Consider the following 25,121-nt stretch of genomic DNA (forward strand, 5'->3'; position numbering starts at 1 on the left):
ACGAAGTAGCCTCAGATCTCAGTCTTTTTGGTTCTTTCTACTGCCACCACAAAAGAAAATATAATGAATACCATGAGATAAGCTCAGATGAAATGTGCTTTGAAAGATCCAAAGTTGGAGAAACTGTTTCTCAGTTGCAAATAATTGAGACGATTTTTAAATTTTTTTGAGTCACTAAATTCTTCTCCTTTATATTAAGCATGTTCACTAAAATCACCTGTTTTGCCTGCTGCCTCAGATCATCCCCAACAGACTCTGGCTCAATCATCTTCCATTCTGCTGCAATGCTCCTGAAAACATCAGCTCCAGTGTTTAATGCTTGAATGAGACGACGATCATGGGATAAATGAGCCAAGATCCTCAGTTCAAGCTGGGAGTAGTCAGCAGCCAGTATTAAACCACCTGAAGTAGAAGTGATTTCAGAAAAGCTAATACCAAGTTCTGTATCACACAATCCAAGTTCTATATCATATAATTGAGCAGGATGACAAAAATTTAGTTCTAACTTAGAACTTTGAAATCACATGCCAAAAGTTAAAACCTTCCTCTTAATATGATGGAATTCAGCTCTGTATCTTAGGTCATTTTTTTCCATGTAGCTTTCAAGTACATATAATTTGGGTAAAGCCACCCAGACATCTGTCCACTGTGGAGTGTGTTCCTCAGTGTTCCTACAGCACCTGACACATAATCCAAAATGGTGCTTTCATGCCTCTCTTATTTTGCTCTGAGTACTTATGAATAGGAAGCTTAATTTTCCTTTTCATTCTACAGAAAACCTTGCACAGTTGCTGGTAGATAATAGGCCCTTAACAAATGATTGTTGAATGAATTAATTAATGAAAAAACTGGTGTCCAATGTGTGCAAATGTTAAGTGGGCTGGAGAGAAATGTGTGCCCTGATTTGACAATAACAAAGTCATTCAGTGAAAAAAATTAAGTGGTCAACAGGTGAGCAAGTTATTAAAAGGATTAAAATAATTTACCTATAGATCAGAAATGGGCGGATTAGATATGCATGACAAAACAAAAACAAAGTTAAAAAATAAAAGCAGGGTCAAAGAAAAATTAGAAAAATATTTGCAACTGATATCACAAAGGACTCATTGCCATTTCATAAGAAGAGTTGTTACTTGTGGAGGAAAAGATAAACTATAAATAAGAAGTTCAGACATACTAAAAACAAAAGAACCTTAAACATATTAAAGAATGCTCAACTTCATAAGAGAAATGAAAAATCTATGGCAAGAAACAATTTTTCTTCACCTATATTGCAAAAATTACAAAAGTCGGACAATACTCTGTGACAAGGCTAAGGAGAAAAATACTCGTACATCGTTACTGAGAAGTAAAATGGTAATCTCCTCCCCATTAGTTGGCAATTTAACAATATCTATTGAAATTAAACAGGTTTTTACTCCATGACTCAGCAAACAAGCCCACAGATTGCTGCACAGACTGCCTGCACATAGTTCAAACTGGTTTTTGTTTAAATGTCCTTATTGATAAGCAGAAGTCTCTAGTGTAGAAACATTACGGCCGGGCACAGTGGCTCATGCCTGTAATCCCAGCACTTTAGGAGGCCAAGGCAGGCAGATCACAAGGTCAGGAGATCGAGACCATCCTAGTCAACATGGTGAAACTCTGTCTCTACTAAAAATACAAAAATTAGCTGGGCATGGTGGCGCATGCCTGTAATCCCAGCTACTTGGGAGGCTGAGGCTGGAGAATTGCTTGAACCAGGGAGTTGGAGGTTACAGTGAGGTGAGATCCTGCCACTGCACTCCAGCATGGTGACAGAGTGAGACTCCGTCTCAAAAAAAAAAAAAAGAAAAAACAAACAAAAAAAAGAAACATTACATGAAAAAAGCAAGGTACACAATAGTATATACAGAATGCTAATTTTGCGTAAAAATAGGGAAAGAAAAGATTATATACCCATATTTGCTTATATCTGCATAAAGAAATACTGTCAAAAATACATAAAAAACCTCATACATGTAGTAATCTGTAAGAGCTGGGAAGGATAGTGTAGATGACAGGGAAGGAAGAAAATACCGTCAAAAAACATAAAAAATCTCATACATGTAGTAATCTATAAGAGTTGGGAAGGATAGTGTAGATGACAGGGAAGGAAGCAAAGCTTCCCAATACACATCTTTTACATCATGTTGATTTCTGAACTATGTTAATGAATAATCTATTCAAAAACAGAGATAAATACTAATTTAAAATAGAGGTTGAACATCCCTAATCCAAAATTCCAAAATCCAATATGCTTCAAAATCCAAAACTTTTTGAGCACCAACAAGATGTTCAAACGCCACGCTCACTGGGGCCATTTCAGATTGTGGATTTTTGAATCAGAGATGTTCAATTGGTAAATATAGTGTAAATAAAAAAAAAAAAAGTCTAAATCTAAAACACTTCTAGTTCCAAGCATTTCACATAAGGGATACTCAACCTGTAAATGACCACAACTTTGGTGGACTTCCTACCACAGACGACTATAAAATTGGACAAATTATAAGGAGAAAAAATAATGGTTCTCAGATGTTAGACAACAAGCCATGCAGAACTATAATCACTGAGAAGGGTAGAAAATGAGGTGAGCCACACAAAGTCTTAGGGATCTAAATGGAGGCATTTTCCAGAATCTGTAGCAGGGAAAGGCAGCTGAAACATAGCACTATATCTCTCTCTGAACTAAGGAAACAGAGTCTAGAGTTTGGGGCTTTGAGGCAGCTGGAATTTGGAGAGAAAAAAGGTGTGCATAAAAGGAGCACCAGAAATATGCACAGGAATCTCCTTGGATTTTTGATCAAATATTAAGTTGTGCAGGGAGTAAGCAAAGAACAAACACTGAAGAAATAAATATTACTAAAGGAAGAACAAATACTGCAAAGCTTTCAACTAAACAACTACTTCAACAACATACTCTTGAATGCGAAGAAATGATCAAGCTGTAACAAGACCGAGAAGAAATCTTGTTAAACAACTTTAGCGCCAAGCAGACTCCAGAAAGGCCATACCTTATGAACAGGAATAACCTAGCCCTAGAGCCAGGCTACTCTAAACATTTATTAGCAAACCTTTTAAGGCCTCAAAATGACCAAGCTGATGTGAAAGTAAATTGTCTGACAAAAGAAAACTTTATATTCTATTAGTGAAGACTACAAAATCCAAAGATTCAACAAGGTGGCAACCATAACGTCCGCATACTAGCAGCAATGCTTCGGTATTTGTTAATTTAGTGTTCACTATGGCTTTGTAGAATGCAACTACCATGAATAACAAGAATCAATCACATTTTACAAAAAGCGAAAGATCTTCAAATAACCCACCTGATATGATTTGGCTATGTCTCCATCCAAATCTCACCTTGAATTGTAACAAAACTCACATGTCAAGAGGCAAGGTGAAGATAATTGAATCATGGGGCTGGTTTCTCCCATACTGTTCTCATGTTAGTGAGTAAGTCTCACAAGATCCGATGGTTTTATAAACGGGAGTTCCCCTGCATAAGCTCTTGCCTACCACCATGTAAGATGTCAAGATGTCCCTTTGCTTTTCCTTCATCTTCCACCATGATTGTGAGGCCTCCCCAGCCATGGGGGAACTGTGAGTCCATCAAACCTCCTTCCTTTGTAAATTACCCAGTCTCAGGTAGGTCTTTATTAGCAGCATGACAACGGACGAATACACCACCAAACAATTACCCATAGATTCTATAGGTAACCTAACAGTATCGTAGATCAATCAAATTGCAAGTGTTTCTTTTTTGGCTTTAGATAAATTGTTCCATAACAGAGTAACTGCTTAATTAATATTCTGAATAGGCTTTGTCTCAGTGGACTTCCAAATTTTATTAGCTTACAAAATCAAACCAGCGACACAGATATTTTGGAATCTTTCACATTTGTCAAAGAAGAATTTTAAATAGATATGAAAAAATTGGTTTTCATCATATTGACAATGCTCTGAAGCTTTGTCATTAAAAACCTCTATTTTTTTAGAATTTTAAACAGGAGAATGATGTTTCCCTATTTCTTCATTCTACTATATATATATAAAAGACTTATGTTCAGTTTTCTAAATCAGACCATCAAAAGTGTTACAATACAGTTAAAATTATTTTATATATGTGTACAAATGCTGAGTCATCACCAGCTTAAGGAACTGTTGAAAATTTCTAACAATGAATTTAACAATCTTGTGTACTCTGTCAAAGCTCATTCATGAAAGAGTCCTACAAAGATTTACTGTACTCCAATTCAATATTTTCTTGAAACAAAAGAACATTTGCCAAGTATTCAGTAATCAAAGACAAAAAGAATAATGTGATTTATGTTTTTTGACTGATATCACACAGCATATATTTGAGGCTCCAAGAAAGTGAAAAATGTACTTCTGATCTAGCTAGACAGGCAAGAGAATTTACTTGGAAATGAAAACTTTTCATAAAACAAATTAATAATGGGCTGGGTGCGGTGGCTCACACCTGTAATCCCAAGAATTTGGGAAGCAAAGGCTGGAGGATCACTTGAGCCCAGGAGTTCCAGACCAGCCTGAATAACATAGCAGGACCCCCATCTCTACCAATAACAACAACAACAATAATGATAATGATAATTTTATGCATTTTTCAAGAATAAATCAATATGCAGTATAGTTTAATTACAATCAACATGTTATATAAATTGAAAATATTAAAAATTTTTTTAAATGCTGATGTTGATGAATTTAGAGTCGCTTTTTTATCTAAGTAATAGTCCTTTGAATTTGACATACTATAGGTACGCATCCCTAATCTGAAAATTCAAAATCCAAACTGTTCCAAAATCTAAAACTTTCTGAGCACTGACATGATGCCACAAGTGGAAAGTTCTACAACTGACCTGTTGTAATAGGTCAAAGTTATAATTTTGTTTCATGAACAAAATTTAAAATGTTGTATAAATTACCTTTAGGCTATGTCTATAAGATGTATATGAAACATAAATTTCATGTTATGACTTGGATCCCATCCCCAAGATATCACATTATGTATATGCAAATATTCCAAAATCTGAAACACTTTTGGTTCCAAGGATTTGAGATAAGGGATACTCAACTTGTAATAATGAGTAACATAAGAGTAAATTTACTTAACTTGTATAGACATTGTTTCATAATGGATGTTTCTGCTTCAAAGTCAAATTAATACTTCTAAAAAAAAGATGAACCAGCTTTGTCAATGCAGATGCAATTTTTTAAAAAATGAGTTTCTGGTACTCAATTCAGTTACTGGAAATTTTTTTTTTTCTGGTTTTTTTTTTTTTTTTAAGATAGGGTCTTGCTCTTTCGCCTAGGCTGGAGTGCAGTGGCATGATCATGGCTCACTGCAGCTGCATCCTTCTGGGCTCAAGTGATATGATATTCCCACCTCAACCTCCTGAGTAGCTGGGACTACAGGTGCGCACCACCATGCTTAGCTAATTTTTTGACTTTCTGTAAAGATGGGGTCTCCCTTTGTTGCCCACACTGGACGTGAAGTCCTGGACTCAAGCAATCTTCCTGCTTTGGCCTCCAAAAGTGATGGGATTACAGTTGTGAGCCACCACACCTTGTGAGAAATACTTTCAAGTATGTTTGAAACAACTTGGGCATGTGATCTACTTTTTCAAAATATAAGTTTTTTTTGTTTTTTTTTTTTTTTGAGACGGAGTCTCGCTCTATCGCCCAGGCTGGAGTGCAGTGGCCGGATCTCAGCTCACCGCAAGCTCCGCCTCCCGGGTTTACGCCATTCTCCTGCCTCAGCCTCCCGAGTAGCTGGGACTACAGGCGCCCGCCACCTCGCCTGGCTAGTTTTTTTGTATTTTTTAGTAGAGACGGGGTTTCACGGTGTTAGCCAGGATGGTCTCGATCTCCTGACCTCGTGATCCACCCGTCTCGCCCTCCCAAAGTGCTGGGATTACAGGCTTGAGCCACGGCGCCTGGCCTCAAAATATAAGTTTTATAAAATCAAGCATACCTTGCTAATTGGACTTTCTTATGCCTCACAGATATTGCAGTGTTTTGTTTTGTTTTTTTTTTTTTTAAGAAATTAAAGGTTTTTGGCAACTCTGAGTGGAGCAAGTGTATCAGCACCATTTTTCCAACAGCATGTGTTCACTCTGGCACATTTTATTAATAGTAATGCCCACATTATTTCAAACCCTCTCATTATTATCTGTTATGGTGATCTTTGATATTAACTATTATTACAACCCATGAACCACACTCATGTAAGAGTGAACTTCATTATCAATTTTGTGTGTGTTCTAACTACTCCACTGACCGGCTGTTCCCCTACCTTTCTCCCCTCTCTCTCAGAACTCCCTATTCCCTGAGATACAATATTAAAATTAGGCTAATGAATCACCCTACAACGGCAATGGCCTGTACGTGTTCACGTGAAAGGGAAAGTCACATCTCTCGTGTTAAACCAAAAAGCTAGAATTGATTAAGCTTAGTGAGGAAGGCATGTCAAAAGCTGAGAAAGATTGAAAGCTAGGCCTCTTGTGTCACACAGTTAGTCAAGTTGTAAATGCAAAGGAAAAGTTCTTGAAGGAAATTAAAAGTGTTACTCCGCTGCACACACAACTGATAAGAAGGCAAAACAGGCTTATTGCTAATATGGAGAAAATTTGAGTGGTCTGGACAATAAAAATCAAACCAGCCACAACATTCTCTTAAGGCAAAGTCTAATCCAGAGCAAGGAGACTCGCATGTACTATTCAGCATGTCAATTGCATTTTCCTACTCCAGAATTTCTATGAAGGCTGAGAGGGGTGAGGAAGCTGCAGGAAAAAAAAAAAAAAAACTGATTCATGAGTTTTAAGAAAACTCTGTGGCACTCCAGCCTGGGCGAGAGTGAGACTCCGTCTCAAAAAAAAAAAAAAAGAAAGAAAGAAATTACCATACACCTTGGCTGGGCGAGGTGGCTTATGCCCGTAATCCCAGCACTTTGGGAGGCTGAGGCGGGTGGATCACCTGAGGTCAGGAGTTCAAGACCAGCCTGACCAACACAGAGAAACCCCGTCTCCAGTAAAAATACAAAATTAGTCGGGTGTGGTGGCCCATGCTTGTAATCCCAGCTACTAGGGAGGCTGAGACAGGAGAATCGCTTGAACCTGGGAGGTGGAGGTTGTGGTGAGCCGAGATTGCGCCATTGCACTCCAGCCTGGGTAACAAGAGCAAAATTCTGTCTCAAAAAAAAAAAAAAAAAGAAATTACAATACACCACACAGACCTTCTGGGGACTCCCTTGGATAACTTTGATAGAATTTTGTATGCTGATAGTTTAGATATAAGTAAAACTAAAAATTGCCAAGCAGGGCATGTCATCGTAGGTCTGAATTCACCACTGGCAAAAAGTTTCTGATGGAACTTAAATAAATTCAGATGGTTAATTGTGCTCACTAGGACTTGCCAGCTGGTGAAAGATTAAAGAACAAATATGTATACTAACAGTCGGGATGATCTGCAAGTTACATCATCACTTCCAAATGTCTTGACAACAAAAGGTTTACGACTAGAGTACTGAGGAGAGGTCAGGCAGAATGAGAATAGCTTTAGGGGCCACCCCATGCAATAGGAAGCAGCAGTGCAGAAAAAGAGAGAAAAAACATAAAAGCAAACAAGTTAGAAGGAGAGAAAAACTGTGCCCTTACAGGTCAAGGGAGAAGAGAAATTGAAGAAGGAGTTGATTAACAGTGACAAATGCTGTAAACAAGTTAAAGAGGATGAAGACTGACAAAATCAACTGGACTTTGCAAAGAAGTTTATGACATTAGAAAACATGGTTTCAGCAGACTGTTGCTGCTGAGCACACACCATAAAAGTTTTCCACAGAGCAGATCATGGAGACGATGGCTGCTATAAACCTGGCACAACAAAGGAGAAAGGCAGGCTCCACTGTAGACAGAAAAATGGAGGGACCAATGCATGCTCTAAGTCTCACTCATATTTCAGGCTTTATCCATGCTTTGAAAAACATTCTCACAGCAATGAGAAGCTTCAAAGCTATCAGCCACCTTACCTGGGAAAGGCACAAAGGCATGTCGCATGCTAATTGAAAATGGCATTCCTCTGTCTGCAGCTCTCTCCTCCATCTGTGCCTGGCGTCCAGGGTTCAGGCTGCAACCCTTCTTATTTTTTCCTCTGTAGTGCAAACAACATCATCAGTTAGACATGAAGCAGTCTCAATATATGAAAAAGGCCTGATTTTCAGTAACATCAGTATTTCCATCTAACAAACTTAATAAAAACCTTATCTGAGGGCTGGATGTGGTAGCTCACACCTGTAATACCAGCACTTTGGGAAGCCAAGGCGAGCAGACTGCTTGAGCCCAGGAGTTCGGGTCTAGTCAGGGCAACAAAGTGAGACGCTTATCTCTACAAAAATTAACTAGGCATGGTGGCACACGCCTGTGGTCCCGGCTACTCAGGGTGCTGAAGTGGGAGGACTGCTCGAGCCCAGGAGGTAGAGGTTGCAGTGAGCTGAGATCGCGCCACTGCACTCCAGCCTGGGCAAGAGAACAAGACTCCATCTCAAAAAAACAAACAAACAAACAAACAAACAAACAAAAAAACAAACCTTTATCTGAGACTCACTTTAAAGCTTAACAAAGACATTAGAACTTTTTTTTAGCAAACATTTTAGCAAACATTAAACATGAATTAGATTCTTTATAGATGGGACTCAGAATTCAAAATGGTCTAGGACAGAAATGGGTACGTCTGAAACATAAAATTAAACTAATTTCATTTATTTTTCTAATAAGCTATTTTGAGCCATTCATACTTACAAAAGTTTATTAATACAGATACAGAGAAACAGTGCCTACCTGCCCATGGGAAGTAGGCCTTTGCCTGTAGCTTGAGAAGGTGGGCTTTCTCCTACTAGTGTTGGCATTTTGATTTCAAAATCTCTTGGCACATTCTGAATATTTGGTTCTATAAACGTTATTCGTCCTAAAATCAAGCAGAATAAAGATATAAAATTAGAAAAAAAAAATCTGGTATTTGTTTTAACAGTATTCACATTTCGGGATTATCTTAAAAATGCAGACTATCAATGCTGAACTGAAATAAATTTACATTTAACTATTTTTCATCATGTTCATGTGTCTAACAATGATAAAATAAGTACTAGACCGTCCCAAAATATATGAATGTATGAATTGGCTACAATACTATGTTTTACACAGAAAACAATCCCACAATGAGAAGTAATTTGATAAACTGAACTATTCCTATGCTAAAATGAGTATCAGATTTCAGCCCTACAACATGTTAGCGGCCATATTTGTGAGTAAAGGCTAATCAAATGGATCTTAGGAGAAACAACCACTGAAGCTTCTAAAAAGCCCATCACTTTTAGTGACACTTCAGACATCATCTGGCTGTTTTTCTTCATCATTATCATTCATCAAGAGAATCAACAATAGTACTGACTAGAAGTACTGAATCAGGTGAAACTTGAATCAGGTGGTTAATAGTAAATTTTCCAGTGAACAGAAAGCTGTTTTTTAAAAAAATGCTTATACACCTGGCCAACATAGTAAAACCCCGTCTCTACTAAAAACAAAAAAAAATTAGCTAGGCACGGTGGCGGGTGCCCGTAATCCTCAGCTACTTGGGAGGCTGAGGCAGGAGAACCGCTTGAACCTGGGAGGTAGAGGTTGCAGTGAGCTGAGATCATGCCACTGTACTCCAGCCTGGGCAACAAAGTGAGACTCTGTCTCAAAAAAAAAAAAAAAAAGCTTATAAAACCTTTATTTCCCAATATATTTTACATCTTTTGAATTTCTCTAAAACATGAAAACATGTTAAGTATCACTCCAAAAAAGTTTGAGTAATTTTGTTACTGTGATTTTTATAACACTATCAGTAACACTAAAACTCTATTTTATGACACACTCTTCATTGTAACAGGCTGTCTACTAGCTATGTATAACTCTATCATCTTCTGATAAATCAGATATTTTAAGTGACTTGAACATTGTTTTTCTGAATGATCCCCTGATATTATATATTTGTCATTTAGCTTTTAGCACAAAATAAGTGCCCAATCAGTGATAACCTTTAACATAATTGCTGTCATTAAATGGCCTGTGCAGTGTTACAAAGCTAACAAACAGCAGAGGAAGGCACCCAAGGCTCTTTTTACGTCAACACATTGTCTTCTTTTCTATAATACTTAATATACAGCACACTACTCTGGTCTATTAGTTGAATTAATGAGGCAACACTGGCAGACCAAAAAAATGGTAAAAATAAATTACAAAGAATGAATATATAGCTTAATGGACATGAAATATATTCATGAAATGGCTTTGCTATGCTTAAGTTTGTATTTCTAAATATTATAAAAGTTATAAAATATTATTAAAATACATTTCTAAATTCACTGATAAGTAAAATCAGTAACAAAATCAAAATAAATGTTGCATATTTATTTGTTCTTTACAAACAACAAAGCAGAAGGATTATTACTGATTTTATCTTCTGCTTTGTAAAGAATAAATGTACAACACCATTGAAAATTCTATGTTGCTGGGCATTGTGGCTCATGCCTGTAATCCCTGCACTTTGGGAGGCCGAGGTGGGTGGATTACGAGGTCAAGACGTCGAGACAATCCTGGCCAACATAACGACATAACGAGAACATCCTGGCCAACAACATAACAACATCTCTACTAAAACTACAAAAATTAGCTGAGGCAGGAGAATCGCTTGAACCCAGGAGGCAGAGGTTGCAGTGAGCCGAGATCATGCCACTGCACTCCAGTCTGGTGACAGAGCGAGACTCTGTCTCAAAAATAAATAAATAAATAAATAAATAAATAAATAAATAAATAAATAAACAAATAAATAATAAATAAAAATTAAAAAAAGAAAATTTTAGGTTGATGTTGTCTTTTCATCCCGGAGGGTTTTATTTTACATACGTTTATATTATTAGCGTATGTTTCCTTTTTTGTTGTTGTTGAGATGGAGTCTTGCTCTGTCGCCCAGGTTGGGGTGCAGTGCCGCTATCTCAGCTCACTGCAAGCTCCGCCTCCCAGGTTCACGCCATTCTCCTGCCTCAGCCTCCCGAGTAGCTGGGACTACAGGCGCCTGCCACCACTCCCGGACTAATTTTTTGTATTTTTAGTAGAGACAGAGTTTCACCGTGTTAGCCAGGATGTTCTCAATCTCCTGACCTCGTGATCTGCCTGCCTCGGCTTCCCAAAGTGCTGGGATTACAGGCGTGAGCCACCGTCCCCGGCCTAGCGTATGTTTCAAAGTGAAATTTAAATACTAACAGGTCAAGATATCACTAGGATGGGACAAGTTTAGAAAGTTTAGAACAAGGGATAAAGCAAGTAGAGAAAAGCAGCGCCTCATGAAGCCTCCGCACTAGGTAACAGCAGCAACTGATAGAGAGCGCTTTCTAGGAGCCATGCACTATTCTAAATACTCTACATCTATGAAACTATTTAATCCTCAGAATTACCAGGTGAGATAGGACTGTTATTACCTTGTTTATTTGTTTATTGGTTTATTTATTGATTGACTGAGATAAGGTCTCACTCTGTTGCCCAGGCTGAAGTGCAGTGGCTCAATCACAATTCACTGTAGCCTTGACCTCCCAGGCTCAAGCGATCCTTCTATCTCAGCCTCCCAAGTGGCTGGGACTACAGGCACAAGATACCACATGCTGGCTAATTTTTTGACTTTCTACAGAGACATGGTTTCACTATCTTGCCCAGGCTAGGCTCAAACTCCTGGGCTCAAGTGACCCTACCGTCTTGGCCTCCCAAAGTGCTGGGATTACAGGCAGCAGCCACTGTGCCCGGCCCATTACCTTCTTTTATACATGAAAAAACTTAGGCATTGAGAGGTTAAGTATCTTGTCTAAAGATTCACAGAACCAGGATTCAAACCCTGATTTCTGATGTCAAAGCCCACGTTCTATACCACCAATCTAAACTGCCTGCCTCCTCTATGAATGAGTTAAAGCCACCCTTTCTTCCACTACACATCACATTTGGCAAATATTTAGAGTTCTGTATTGCCTAGAGAAAGAATACATTTTTCTTCATAAGATTACACTCTTACTTATCTCAAGAGGACCATGAGATAACCAAAGGACTCTACAGCTTTCTTTTCTGCTTGGGTAAAATAAGACACTTACTTATACAGATGCCCCAGAGGCCTACTCAGATCAACTTGGAGAAATCTTAAGAGGCTCAAAAAAGAGCTGGGACTGAAATTAGATAAGACCACTGACTCAAATATTTAATTCCTGTGTATACTCACATTGAAAGTACTGTCTCAGACATCCCAGTTACTCTATACAAGTACTTAAAAGCAGGAACCAGGCTGGGTACAGTGGCTCACTCCTGTAATCCCAGCACGTTGGGAGGCCGAGGCGGGTGGATCACCTGAGGTCATGAGTTCGAGACCAGCCTGACCAACGTGACGAAACCCCATCTCTACTAAAAACACAAAAATTAGCTGGGTGTGGTGGTGTGTGCCTGTATTCCCAGCTACTCAGGAGGTTGAGGCAGGAGAATCACTTGAACCTGGGAGGTGGAGGTTGCAGAGAGCCAAGATCGTGCCACCACACTCCAGCCTGGGCAACAAGAATGAAACTCTGTCTCAAAAAAAATAAAAAATAAATAAATAAATAAAAATAAAAGCAGGAACTAATACTCATCTCTGTACCCAGGTAGTATCTATCTATGCTTTGGAAAAAGCATGTATTTTATAGGTGTAAAACTTTACTGAACCCCTTGATCAACACTTGAATTCTTAGCCATAAGAAATATTGCATATGAAAATGTTTTTACTTCAGAATTGGATATTGTTTATACTTAAGATTTCTCATCACCTGTAGCAGTGTGCGACTGTGATACAGGATAGATTCTTTCCATTCCAAGAAAAGGATTAAGACGCTTTTCCCGCTGAAGGGGAAAGACCACTTTGGTAATAGCATTAGTGATTCTTCTCCATTCTAATATCAAACCTGGTAAAGGATGTAATGCCTTTAATTTATTTAAAACATCCTGCCAAAAAAATATAATAAGGTAAGATTGAATTCTTGTCCAAATTCCATAGCAAGTTAGAATCTCTTTTCTGTAAATAATACAATCTCAAAATTAAATTTAAGAGTAATATCTACAACTCAAAACTATTACTTGGGTTTTTTTTTAAACCACCATATTGATAAAACTATAACTACAGTTTATAAAATGCAAATGTGGTAATACTGAGCAGTATCAATTTAAAACTACCTTTTTCAAAAAAAATCAATGAATTGTCAGTCTAACAAAGTAACTGCCTTGCCATACCCCACCAAAAGTTTATTTTACATCATCTGTTTTCTTTATGCATTTTCCTCCTTCACTCCTCACATGACTGGAAGTATCCCAGTTGTTTTTGTGCTTGCCCGGATACTTATATGGTTTCCATATGAAGGTAATCAGGAGACATTTATTTTTAAAACTTGGAATTTTTCATACTATAGACTTTCAGTGAACTATTAACGAACAGAAACTTGTGAGTAAAAAGGCCAGTGAGATTAAATTAAAAAATGTGCTATAGCCTAGAGCTAAAGAAATTTCCTAGGAGCAGACAAATCATAGATAACGGTATAAGGACCACAATTCTACACAAGGGCAACTTGGATAGCTCTATGGCTATATTTTCTACCCTATTTTTCCCCTGAAACATCAGTAAAAAGTAAAATTAAGCCCTTTCTCTCTTCCATCCCACTAATGCATATAGTTTTCCATGGATTATGATTAACAATTTTACTTTGAAATTAGCAGATTAAATTCTTAAATCAGGGCCTGCTGCAGTGGCTCATGCCTGTAATACCAGCACACTGGGAGGCTGAGGCGGGAGGATCCCTTGAGGTCAGGAGCTCAAGACCAGCCTGGCCAACATGATGAAACCCTGTCTCCACTAAAAATACAAAAATTAGCCGGGCATGGTGGTACAACTTTCTAAACCTTTATACCATGTTAATGATAGGAAGGAAGGACACAACTGCTAACTTAGATTATGATTCAGATTTTCCATGCTGGAATATCTCCACAGAATTTGTGGGCTACCAAATCACAAACCAATGTGTTAATTTATATCTGGGTAAATTCAAATGGTAGGCTAAGATCTTGATTTCATCAGCATTCTTTCTAGACACCAAAATGTTAAAAGCAGTTTAGGTTCTGCCCTGCTCTGTGACTGCCCCAAAGAGCACCTTACTAGTGCTGAACTGTCTTCCCAGCCTTAGCTTGCGTCCATTGTCATTCCCTCTTCTGGTAGAACCCAGAGTTTTCTTGCTGCCTTGGTTTTTCATCTCTCCATTTGGGGGCAACTTCAATTCCAAAAATAAAACCTGCAAGAAATTAACGCCTCTTTAGTCAAGAATGAAACTTGCAAGGACTATCATTCAGAAAATATTTTAAGTTATTTTAGAAAACAATCTCTACAGTCCAACATGGATTGAAATAATGTTTCTCTGGATAATTTGGAATTACCACATTTAATAAATGATGGCAATGAAAATTTATATGTCAGGTAGTCTATCCATATTCTAATTAGGCACTATCAGATTAATACTAACACAGGCCTCTTTTTTTTTTTCTTCTTGAGACAGGATCTCACTGTCACCCAGGCCAGAGTGTAGTGGTGTGATCACAACTCACTGTAGCCTTGACTTGCTGAGCTCAAGTGATCCTCCCACCTCAGCTTCCCGAGTAGCTGGGGCCACAGGCATGCACCACCATGTCCGGCTAATTTTTGTGTCTTTGGTAGAGACAGGATTTCACCATGTTCCCCAGGGTGGTCTCAAACTCCTAAGCACAAGCAATCCACCCACCTCGGCCTCCCAAAGTGCTGGGATTATAGGCATGAGCCACCACACCCAGCCAGCTTTTAAGCAGTCAGGAACACAGGCATGTATATACGCTGTGCTGAGCAACTGGCAAACAAGTTATTAACATTGAGACTTATTGCTCTAAGAATTGTGAGCTCTCCTAAATGAAACTGTTCAATCAGTTAAGCCCCATAGATCAACATGGAAGCTGACATGGCTATTGTCTCGTTACAAAAATCAGAAAACACTAAGGTAGGAAGGGGTTTAAAAAGTCATCTAGTACCACCACCACAATGCTGGGCCCTGACAGTCACTAGGCACAAAAAGTTAGGAGAAGGTGGCCAATACAATGTAGCAATAATGAATGCTAGAGAGGGCTGGCAGCACCCACTGAAGACACCAGGACCACGCTGTGCGGAAGGTGGAAGATCCCATGTAACACTCATAAGCTCAGATTAGAGGGGATGAAACTGGGGCAATTCAGAACATTATCTACTATACCTAATCATTCACTTGTATATTTTGAGTGGGTTTTAATGAACCTTGGATTATTTTCCCAGTAATAATTCTAAAAATTGAAACTATTTGTATAAGTACAAGAATTTTTCCCACGAGTTGCGCCAGGGGTGGAAGGGAAGATAATCCCTATGCTTCCCTAGAATAGTAATGATGACAGAAACAATGATCTGGTTCCAGTTTCAACTGGGGTCTTAGGAATGAAAGGTACTGAGGCTTACTGCAGATGTCAGTAACTACTTAGCCCAAGAACTATGTTACACAGATGTGAACATACGCGTGTATAGGGATTAGGGTTGCCACACATACCAAATAAAATTACAAAATGCCCAGTTAAATTTCAGTTGCATGGGGCATACTTATACTAAATTGTTATTCATTGTTTACCTGACATTCAAAATTTTTTATTGACAAATTATAGTTGTACACATTCATGGGGTACAAGATGATGTTTTGATGTAAGTATACAATGTGGTGTGATTAAATTAAGCTGATTAATATATTAATCACCACACTTAGACCTATCATTTTTTACAGTAAGACATTTGAAATTTACTCTCTTACTTTGAAATATATAATACATTATTATTGACTATAGCCACCCTTGTGTACAATAAATCTTAGAATCGATTCCTCCTGTTTATCTGAAACTTTGTACCCTTTGATAAACAATTCCCCGTTCCCCTATCTAAAACTTTATACCCTTTGATTAGCAACTCCCCATTTCCCCGCTCCCTACCCACCCAGCCTCTGGTAACAACTGTTCCACTTTCCACTTCGAGGAGTTCAACTTCATTGGATTCTACACATAGTGAGATCATCTGAAACATATGGTACTTATCTTTCTGTAACTGGCTTATTTCACTTAGCATAACGTCCTTCAGGTTCATCCATGTTTTCAAAAATGACAGGATGAAATACAAAATTCAAACTGGATGTGCCATATTTTATCAGGCAACCCTAGTACAGGTATCAAAGGGTACACGAATGGCAGTATAGGAGAAAAAAAATCAAGTGACTGGATAGGAAAAATAAAACACTATTAAAGTAACAATAAGGCAACAAACCCAAGAAGAGAGACCCATTATGAATAAAGACAACACAAAGATCTCAAGTTATATATGTAGAAGTTCTTTAGCTTAAGCTTTTTTTTTTTTTTTTTTTTTTTTGGTGAAGCTTTCAGAATTAACTGTGAAACTTCTCATACAAATTACCTTCCGGGTAACTGCCATTGTGACATGCAGGACTAAGAAGAAGCCAATAATATCAAAGGCCCTTTACTCTTAGTCCAGGATTTGCTTGAGGCCTGTAGCTTACATGCTTTCAGGCCCATCTGAATCACAAGGGCAGCAATTCCTGCCTTGCCCCAAACCTACTTGTGCTGAAACAGAGATTCTATATTTTCTATAAGTTCCCTATGTAATTTTATGTGCAGTCAGCTAGGTATTGGCTTGGGGACTTTAAAAGTGGATACCAAAAAGAAAAAAAAAGGCACCACTGAATTCAACACATGAATAAGAGAAATCAAGTTCCTCATTTTCTTTAAAATATGTTAACGAAGGAACAGAAAATCAAATACTGCATGTTCTCACTTGTCAGTGGGAGCTAAATGATGAGAATTCATGAGCACAAAAATCCCCTTTTCATTTAATCTCAGAAAAATGTCCAGTTTCCTATTCTATAGAAAGATGTTAGGGCAAACAAGGAAGGGGTAAGAGCTCATGAAATGACTAACTTTCTGGAGAAATAGCTATGCTGTCATGCAACCACCACTACCAATCATTTCTTCAACAAATACCTAGTGAGTCCCTCCTCTGTTCCAGGCAAATCTCCTTCTTGAGAAGCTTACATTCTAGAAGTCCTCTTTATTACCTTCCTTTATTTGTAAATTATATACAGATATAATTTACAAATTAGATGCTAGAATATCCCCAAAGCAATCTGGTTGACTGGCTGTTTCATTTTAGTGACCTTTGGTGTTCAGGTAAATACACACACACACACACACACACACACACACACACACACACACACACACACCACAATCATTTTAACTCTAAAAATTATTTATCTATATCCCTATCCCCATGATACAACCTCAGCGATGTCATCTGAACTGGTGAAAGAAAAACTGTGGCCAGCTAGTTGATAGGCCTGGGTCTCAATTGCATCCAGCTTGGCTTGCATTATGTGTTTCTGACTTTCACATTCTGCAGTACTAAAGCCAATTCCATTTAGTTCGAGCAAGGCCAAGCAGTACTGAGAGGGCATTTCCACCTTACGGAAAACATCTGGAAGAAAAAAGAAAATTGAAATGTTAATTCATTGGCTGAGTGGCTAGATTAGCAGCCTTACTTACACTATACAGAATTCATCTAGGAAAATCCAGAAATGCTACCAAGGTATCCTTCAGGAGCCAGTCTCCCAAGCAGCATCCTCAAGCCAACAATGAAAGGTGAAAAAGTACAGGCTAGTTTAGCACTTGACAACTATCCTTGTCTCTGCAAAGAGTAGAAGATTTGGCAATCTTGTGACTAGTCTGGATTACAAAAGACTATATTTCTCCAAAGATGTTTCTGCTTCTACTCTTAGCAGGAGCATAACAATCAACCTTACTTTCAAATCCAAAATGCTCCAAAATCTGAAACTTTCTGAGCACTGACATGACACCACAAGTAGGACAGTCCATACCTGACTTTATGTGACAGGGCACAGTCAAAATGCAGGTGTACAATACAAAGTTTATTCAGCATCTCTAAAGGAAAAAAGTCCCTCCTTACCCCATTCAGCTTCAATATCTCTTTTCTGCCAGACAACCACAGACTGCCTACATGAGTGACTGAGACAGTGACACCTTTACTTTCTGATGGTTCAGTGTACACAAATTTTATTTTGTGCACAAAATTATTAAACACATTGTATAAAATTATCTTTAGGCTATGTCTATAGGTATATATGAATTCTACATTTAGACTTGGGTCTCATCCCCAAGATATCTCATTATGTATATGCAAATATTCCAAAATCCAAAAAAATCTGAAATGTAAAAACACTTCTGGTCCCACATTTTGGATAAGGTAGACTTAACTTACATATTAAAGGCCCTAAGAGGACCTGAAGCAAAGACAACTATTTAATTTTATTTTAAGTGAAAGTCCCAAACTTATTTGACCATTAAATCCTTTTCTCATATAATACTTATTAACATCTTGAAAAGTAAGCATCCATGGAATGTACTATAGGAAATGCTGTCCTAAATCATTAAGAAAGAATCCCTAACACTTCAGCTTCCAGTATTGAGTCACTAGGAATCTGAGCAACGCTGGCCCACCCTCCCCAGCTCCACACAAACACATTATTTGAGGCACTGCTGGTCTCAATTAGCATGAGAAATCTCCAGGGACACCGATAACCACCATGAAAAGCAAAGAAACAAATGAGAGTTACTGGCCTCTAACCACCTGCAGAAGGTACGAAGCTGTCAGAGTCTGGCTTTAGAAGCCTGGAACTAGTGGAGAAATTCATGTTACTTGAGACTAGAGAAATAATGAACTTGGGTCAGAACAGGAACAATCAGAGAAGCACAAAGTAAGACTGGCAGGAAGCTAGACTGCATCCATAGCCATTAGGAAGGAGCAAGGTCGTTATGGGAATGGAGTCCCATAGCAAAAAAACTTAAGGAGATATGGATCTTTGAAACAACAACAGGATGAGGACCTGAGTCTCAGACTCTTGCTCTGAAACAAAACTCTCAAAGGTTACTGTGGTCCTTGGATGCGGAGTAGCGTGCTACCCAGCAGAGGCAGGAGCAAAACCTTTCTAAGGGAAGATTTCCCCACATAAGTCCTGCAGGGATCCTTGATCATAATAAATCCTGTATGAACTCACAAAAAATATGAAAAATACAAGACAGCAAAGAAATGTGAATAGGACTCAGAAGAAACAACCAAGAACAAATTTAGATCCCCAAAATTGCAGATAAGGACTAGTTAGAATATTGCACAACTGTGAATGAACTATTTACAGAACAAAAAGTGACTAGAAACAAAGTAAAATAGTAGGAAAATAGAGAACAAGTGTGTATCAATAATCATAATAAGCAGAAGCAGAAATACATCAATGATCACAATAAATTGGCAAATTTGTAAAAAAAAAAAAAAGGTAAGCCTGAAAAATAAATAAGCTATACTTTGTTTATAAGACATGTCTGAAGATAGGAACCTAGAAAGGTTAAAAGGGATAGAAAAAAGCTATATGAAGTAATATTAAGAGAAAGCTGATGTTGCCATATTCATATAAGAAAACAGACTGATAATAAAAATAATTATTTATAATACAGATGGTCATAATACAATAATAGAAGGTTTAATTCACCAGGAAGACAAATCAATTTTAAACACATACACACCTAATAAAATGGCCTCAAAACAAAATTGATTGAATTACAGGGAAAATAGGACATAGAATATTTTAAAAACAACTTTGACTTAACAGACATATAAAATTGTGCATCCAGAATTAAGAGTACACATTCTTTTGTGTGCACATAGAGCATTTACACAATAGTTCAGGTTTTAGATCATGAATCGTTCTCTAAAAATTTCAAGAATTAGTATTATATAACCATGTACTCTAACTACAACACAATTAAGTTTAAAGATAATAAAAATACAAAATAAAAGTTTCTAAATATTTAGGAATTAAAAATCATTCTTCTAAATAATTTTTGAGTGAAAAAATTTACCAGAAATCTAAAAATATCTAGCATGATAAGAATATTATATATCAGGCCAGGAATAGTGGCTCACACCTGTAATCCCAGCACTTTGGGAGGCAAAGGTAGGAGGACTGCTTGAGGGCAAGAGTTCGAGACCAGTCTGGGCAACACAGCAAGACCCCCCCATCACTCCAGCCTGGGCGACAGAGCCAGACTCCGTCTCAAAAAAAAAAAAACAAAAAAAGTTGTGTGTGTGTGTGTGTGTGTGTATACACATCAAAACTGTGGAATACAATAAAAGTAGTGCTTTGAGGAAAATTTATAGCCATATATATATACATTTTGTGTGATACAGGTCCTCACTCTATTGCCCAGACTAGAGTGCAGTGGCAGAATCTCTGCTCACTGCAAACTCCACCTCCGGGGTTCAAATTATTCTCATGCCTCAGCCTCCCAAGTAGCTGGGATTACAGGTGCATGCGACCACATCCAGCTAATTTTTGTATTTTTAGTAGAGACAGGGTTTCACCATGTTGGCCAGCTGGTCTCAAACTCCTGGCCTCAAGTGATCCACCCGCCTCAGCCTCCCAGAGTGCTGGGATTACAGGCGTGAGCCACTGCACCCCACCACCTTATATTCTTAAGTTAGAAAAGAAAAAAAAATAATTTGAGAAGTAATGGTTTTAAGGTCAAAGAGGAATATTGAAAAAGGACTACAAAATAAAGTAAGAGGAAACAGATAATATAGATGTGGACAGAAATCAAGGAAACAGAAAACAAAAGTAATAGGAAGAATCAAAGACAAAAGTTGGTTCTTTGAAAAGACCAGAAAATTGGCAAAACTTCAAGTGACATTAAATAATATGAAAGAAAAAGAGGATATAACAAATAAACCAGAGATGTAAAAAAGAGAGACTTAGCCATAGCTGTATACCAATAAATTTGAAAATTTAGATGAAACATAAATTCCTTAAAAATATATAGGTTGGGAATGTCACAGCAGAGTAATAAAAAGAAAAAAAAATTTGGAAAAAAATAGATATATATAGCTTACCAAATATACTCAAAAAGAAATAACTGAATAATCTTACAGTTATTAAGGAAATCAAAGTTGTAGTTAAAATATCTTTCTATATCAGATGAGAATACTTCCTAACAGAAAAATTTTAAAAATAAAACGTACCTATATCTCTTTCTACAAAGAAATAATTATATTCAAACTAAATCTGATAGTTGTCTACATTCTCTCCAATAACCTCCCTTGTCTCAATGCACTTCAATTCTTGAATTCTATGAATAAGAAAGCATTAACAATGTATAAAAATGCATTTAACACCTCCTAACCACCCTTTTTTATTTTTGAGATGGGGTCTCACTATGTGGTCCAGGCTGGTCTCAAATTTCTGGGCTCCAGTGATCCTCACACCTTAGACTCCTGTGTAGCTGGGATTACAGGCAGGAGCCACTGAGCCAGGCTAGCCATACATTTTTGAAAGTGCAGAAAAAAAGGAGTTTTCAAAAGCACATTGAAATGGTGAAAGTTAAAAATTATAATAATCAACTAACATAATAAGTATCTGCTCTATGACAAACACTGCCCATATTATATTCACTATCTTATTTAATCCTTAGAACAACTTTATAAGAACCAGACTTACAGTTTCAGTAGTTTGCCCAAAGTCCCTCAGCTCATAAGTGGATAGTCCAGATCCAAACCCTAGTCTGTATGAACTCATCCATCTATTTTCTAGTACCTATTGATCAGTCAATAAATTCAGTCATCTCCTCACAATGAAGACAAATTTGTTCTACTTCACATCTCTACCATAAGCATCCGTTAAGCTCTCTGTAGTCAGGGTGCTCAATCTGGGCCAGCAGATAACAATGACAATAAATTCATGTTATTTGTTATGAGGGAAAAAAGAGACTCTCATGACTATCCTTTGCTGCGAAAAAACATCTGTTTGTTAACAGTTCCAAAAAGAAAAGAGTTAACTCTTTGAAATCCATTAAGGATGTCTTCTAAGTGTGAATAAAAATTATTTGATAAAGTTCAAATACAAAATTAGCAACAACTGCATAAATGCCATTTTGTAATTTTCTTCACACAAGGGCCAGAAGTCAGCAAATTACGGCCAAACTAACATTAGATGCATGTTTTTGTAAAGTGCTATTGGAAGACAGTCATTTGTTTTGGTCTTGTCTACAGCTGCTCTTTTGCTACAATGGCAGAGTATTCATGATAGAGATTGTTTGGTTCACAAAGCCAAAAATATTTACTCTCTGGCCTTTTACAGAAAAAAAGCACTGGACAATCCAAAGGTAGGATTTACATAAATATGTAATTTACCCATTTTTAATAAAGAGTGGCTAAATCTCTATCTCTAATCTATAACATAAAAATGCCAGAAACTTGGTTTTTACCTTGAAGGTTTTCCTTCTGCAACAGAGAGTTGAGCTGATTCATAGAGTTGAAGATGAGAATGGACTCCACAGATGCTCTGTATCGCCCAGAATGCTCACTGCCAGCATTTAGCCCCAGGCTTTGAATCCCTTGGCTGGTCTCCATCCCTTCTAGGAGTGCAAGCTCATGAGGAAGAAAACTGGTAACTATGCTATGAAGAGTCGGCTCCTGAGAATCTGGATCTAGTAACCAGCATGCCACCTGAATGGGATAGCAATGAGAATATTTTCCTGACTTTTTTCGAAGACACTTTTGTACCTCTAAATGAAAAGGGAAAAAAAGAAAGCTCATTTCTAATCTCACTCATTTTCATTTAATATTTATTCAGTGGTTTTCCCAGGAAAGGAGAAGGAAAGAATAATTGTAACAGGACTCATTTTTGGTAGCAATAACAGCAATGGCTTTCAAAGAAAGAAAAGTTTTAACTATTCCATTACTACAATGCTCAGGCCGATCCAGTTTAGCAGTAGGCTTGACAAACAAGAGTGTCTCAGCAAACTCAAACCATGCGTCTGAAAATGAAGATGGACTCCTCCACTAGGCTAATTTGGGCTAAGCTACTGTAATAAAGATGGGCCTGTGAAGTTTTAGGTATATTTGGTTCTTTCAACACCAAAAGAAGTGAGGTACCGGGCGCGGTGGCTGCCACCTGTAATCCCAGCACTTTGGGAGACTGAGGCGGGTTGATCACCTGAGGTCAGAAGTTCAAGACTAGCCTGGTCAACATGGTGAAACCCTGTCGCTACTAAATATACAAAAAATTAGCTGGGCATGGTGGCAGGCACCTGTAATCCCAGCTACTCAGGAGGCTGAGGCAAGAAAATTGCTTGAACCTGGGAGGTGGAGGTTGCGGTGAGCTGAGATTGCACCAATGCACTCCAGCCTGGGCAGCAAGATCAAAACTTTGTCTCAAAAAAAAAAAGAAAAAGAAAAAAAAAGGAGTGAAGCATAAATGTTTTACCATTAAAAGTTTATATCCAGAGTTTCAGAAACCCTCTAGACTTTCCCCTCAGGTTGGGGGGTTTGTCACCAGAAAACCATCCAATTATTCATTTGATTGCTATTTCCAACTTCCTCATGAGAGTAGGAGTCCTGCAGTTTCTAATACTAGATCAAGCAGATCATTAACTGGATTAGAATAAGGGAATCTAAGCCATGTTCATAATTCTGACAATTACTTTACTATATGACTCAATTATTTCTTTTGTAGGTTAAGAACAAAGTTTTATAGGGGAATACTGAATGAAATAGTCTCATGTAAAGGTTAACAGGTTTTTTAACTGACTTATCTTATGAAGAGTGCATCAAACTTTGCTATTATAAAGGAAAGTTCTCAGGAGCCAGTAAGGGGATTTGCCTCTATGCTAAATGGCCACTAACTACAATCCTTTTTGACATCTTATTCACACTCTTTTCCAATTTTCTGCCTCCACCCTCATGAATATTTAAAACCTTCTGCTATCATATACCTAAATCTGTTCCCATTTCACTTCCAATTTACTATTAGACAGAACACTTAGGACTTATGACCCAAATTAAAAGTTTTTCAAAATCTCTGAGGAAAGACATAAACTTTAGGGCTCCAAATTTGTGACATCTCTGTTTTTATCTACACAGAGATATTTGGTGCATGATATTCTATTCTGGGTAGATGAGATTATTGAATAAAGAATTGACTAAAATACTTAAGCTGCATTATTGAAGCTAAGGAAATACCACGTCATTTAAGAATTAACACTAAAAATGTTGTTTTAAGTATATAAAAATTAAATAAGACATAGAACCTTAGGATCTTCATAACTTTGCTCCAAGGAGATGCCACAAGAAAGAAGAAGAATTTTATAGCTCTGGATGAAGTCATAGATGACAACAGAACGTTCTTTATCAGATTCCTTTTGCAAGCAAGATTGAAGGTGCCATATCCTGTCTTTCAAAGTCAGGCTTGGATCTAGAGAAGGTGGAACCAAACTGGCACTAATTTCTTTAAAAAAAAAAAAAAAAAAGGAAAAAACAGTTTTAAGGCAAAAATTACATGCTTTCATTTGAAGCAGCAATCTTTAGTAGAAAGACTGAAAAAGACTAGAAGCCTTAGGGTCTGGTTCCATGTGACGAGTAATTCAGCATCTTATCAAGGTCATATCAGCTATGCAGATGAAGTGCATCATAATCTAAAAATTATGGTTTGGGCTAGAAGATTTTTAATGCTCTACTTAATTAGGTGGGAGAAAATATTAAACATTAATACTTCTAAAAACAAAATTACATTTCCCAGAATGAGGAGTTAAAGACAGGAAAAGTATTTGGAAATAAATTTTAAAGAGAGATTTAGTATGAACAGATACTATTCTATCCAAAATAAAGAAAAAGCTTAAGTAACTACTCACCCCAACATATTTTCCTGCAAAACAACTGAAAATATTTCATGCTTACTAAGGAACAGACACTATACAGCATCCTTTAAAATGTTTCCTTATTGGCCGGGCGCGGTGGCTCAAGCCTGTAATCCCAGCACTTTGGGAGGCCGAGACGGG

General features: G+C 37.6%; 1 protein-coding gene across 1 annotated transcript in view; it reads right to left on the reverse strand.

The window, feature by feature from the left end:
• Positions 1-25,121, reverse strand: part of POLQ (DNA polymerase theta) — a 116,911-nt gene that overhangs the window by 22,206 nt on the left and 69,584 nt on the right. The window contains exons 18-25 of the mRNA XM_023214415.3: positions 24,375-24,571; positions 22,551-22,791; positions 17,507-17,700; positions 14,276-14,413; positions 12,905-13,079; positions 8,871-8,997; positions 8,063-8,184; positions 218-402 (exon numbers count right to left, since the gene is read on the reverse strand). Coding sequence (XP_023070183.2) covers positions 218-402; positions 8,063-8,184; positions 8,871-8,997; positions 12,905-13,079; positions 14,276-14,413; positions 17,507-17,700; positions 22,551-22,791; positions 24,375-24,571 — 1,379 coding nt within the window. The remainder of the gene's footprint in view (positions 1-217; positions 403-8,062; positions 8,185-8,870; positions 8,998-12,904; positions 13,080-14,275; positions 14,414-17,506; positions 17,701-22,550; positions 22,792-24,374; positions 24,572-25,121) is intronic.

Source organism: Piliocolobus tephrosceles, chromosome 2 (genome assembly GCF_002776525.5).
Source record: "Piliocolobus tephrosceles isolate RC106 chromosome 2, ASM277652v3, whole genome shotgun sequence".
In the NCBI taxonomy this organism is placed as follows: domain Eukaryota; kingdom Metazoa; phylum Chordata; class Mammalia; order Primates; family Cercopithecidae; genus Piliocolobus; species Piliocolobus tephrosceles.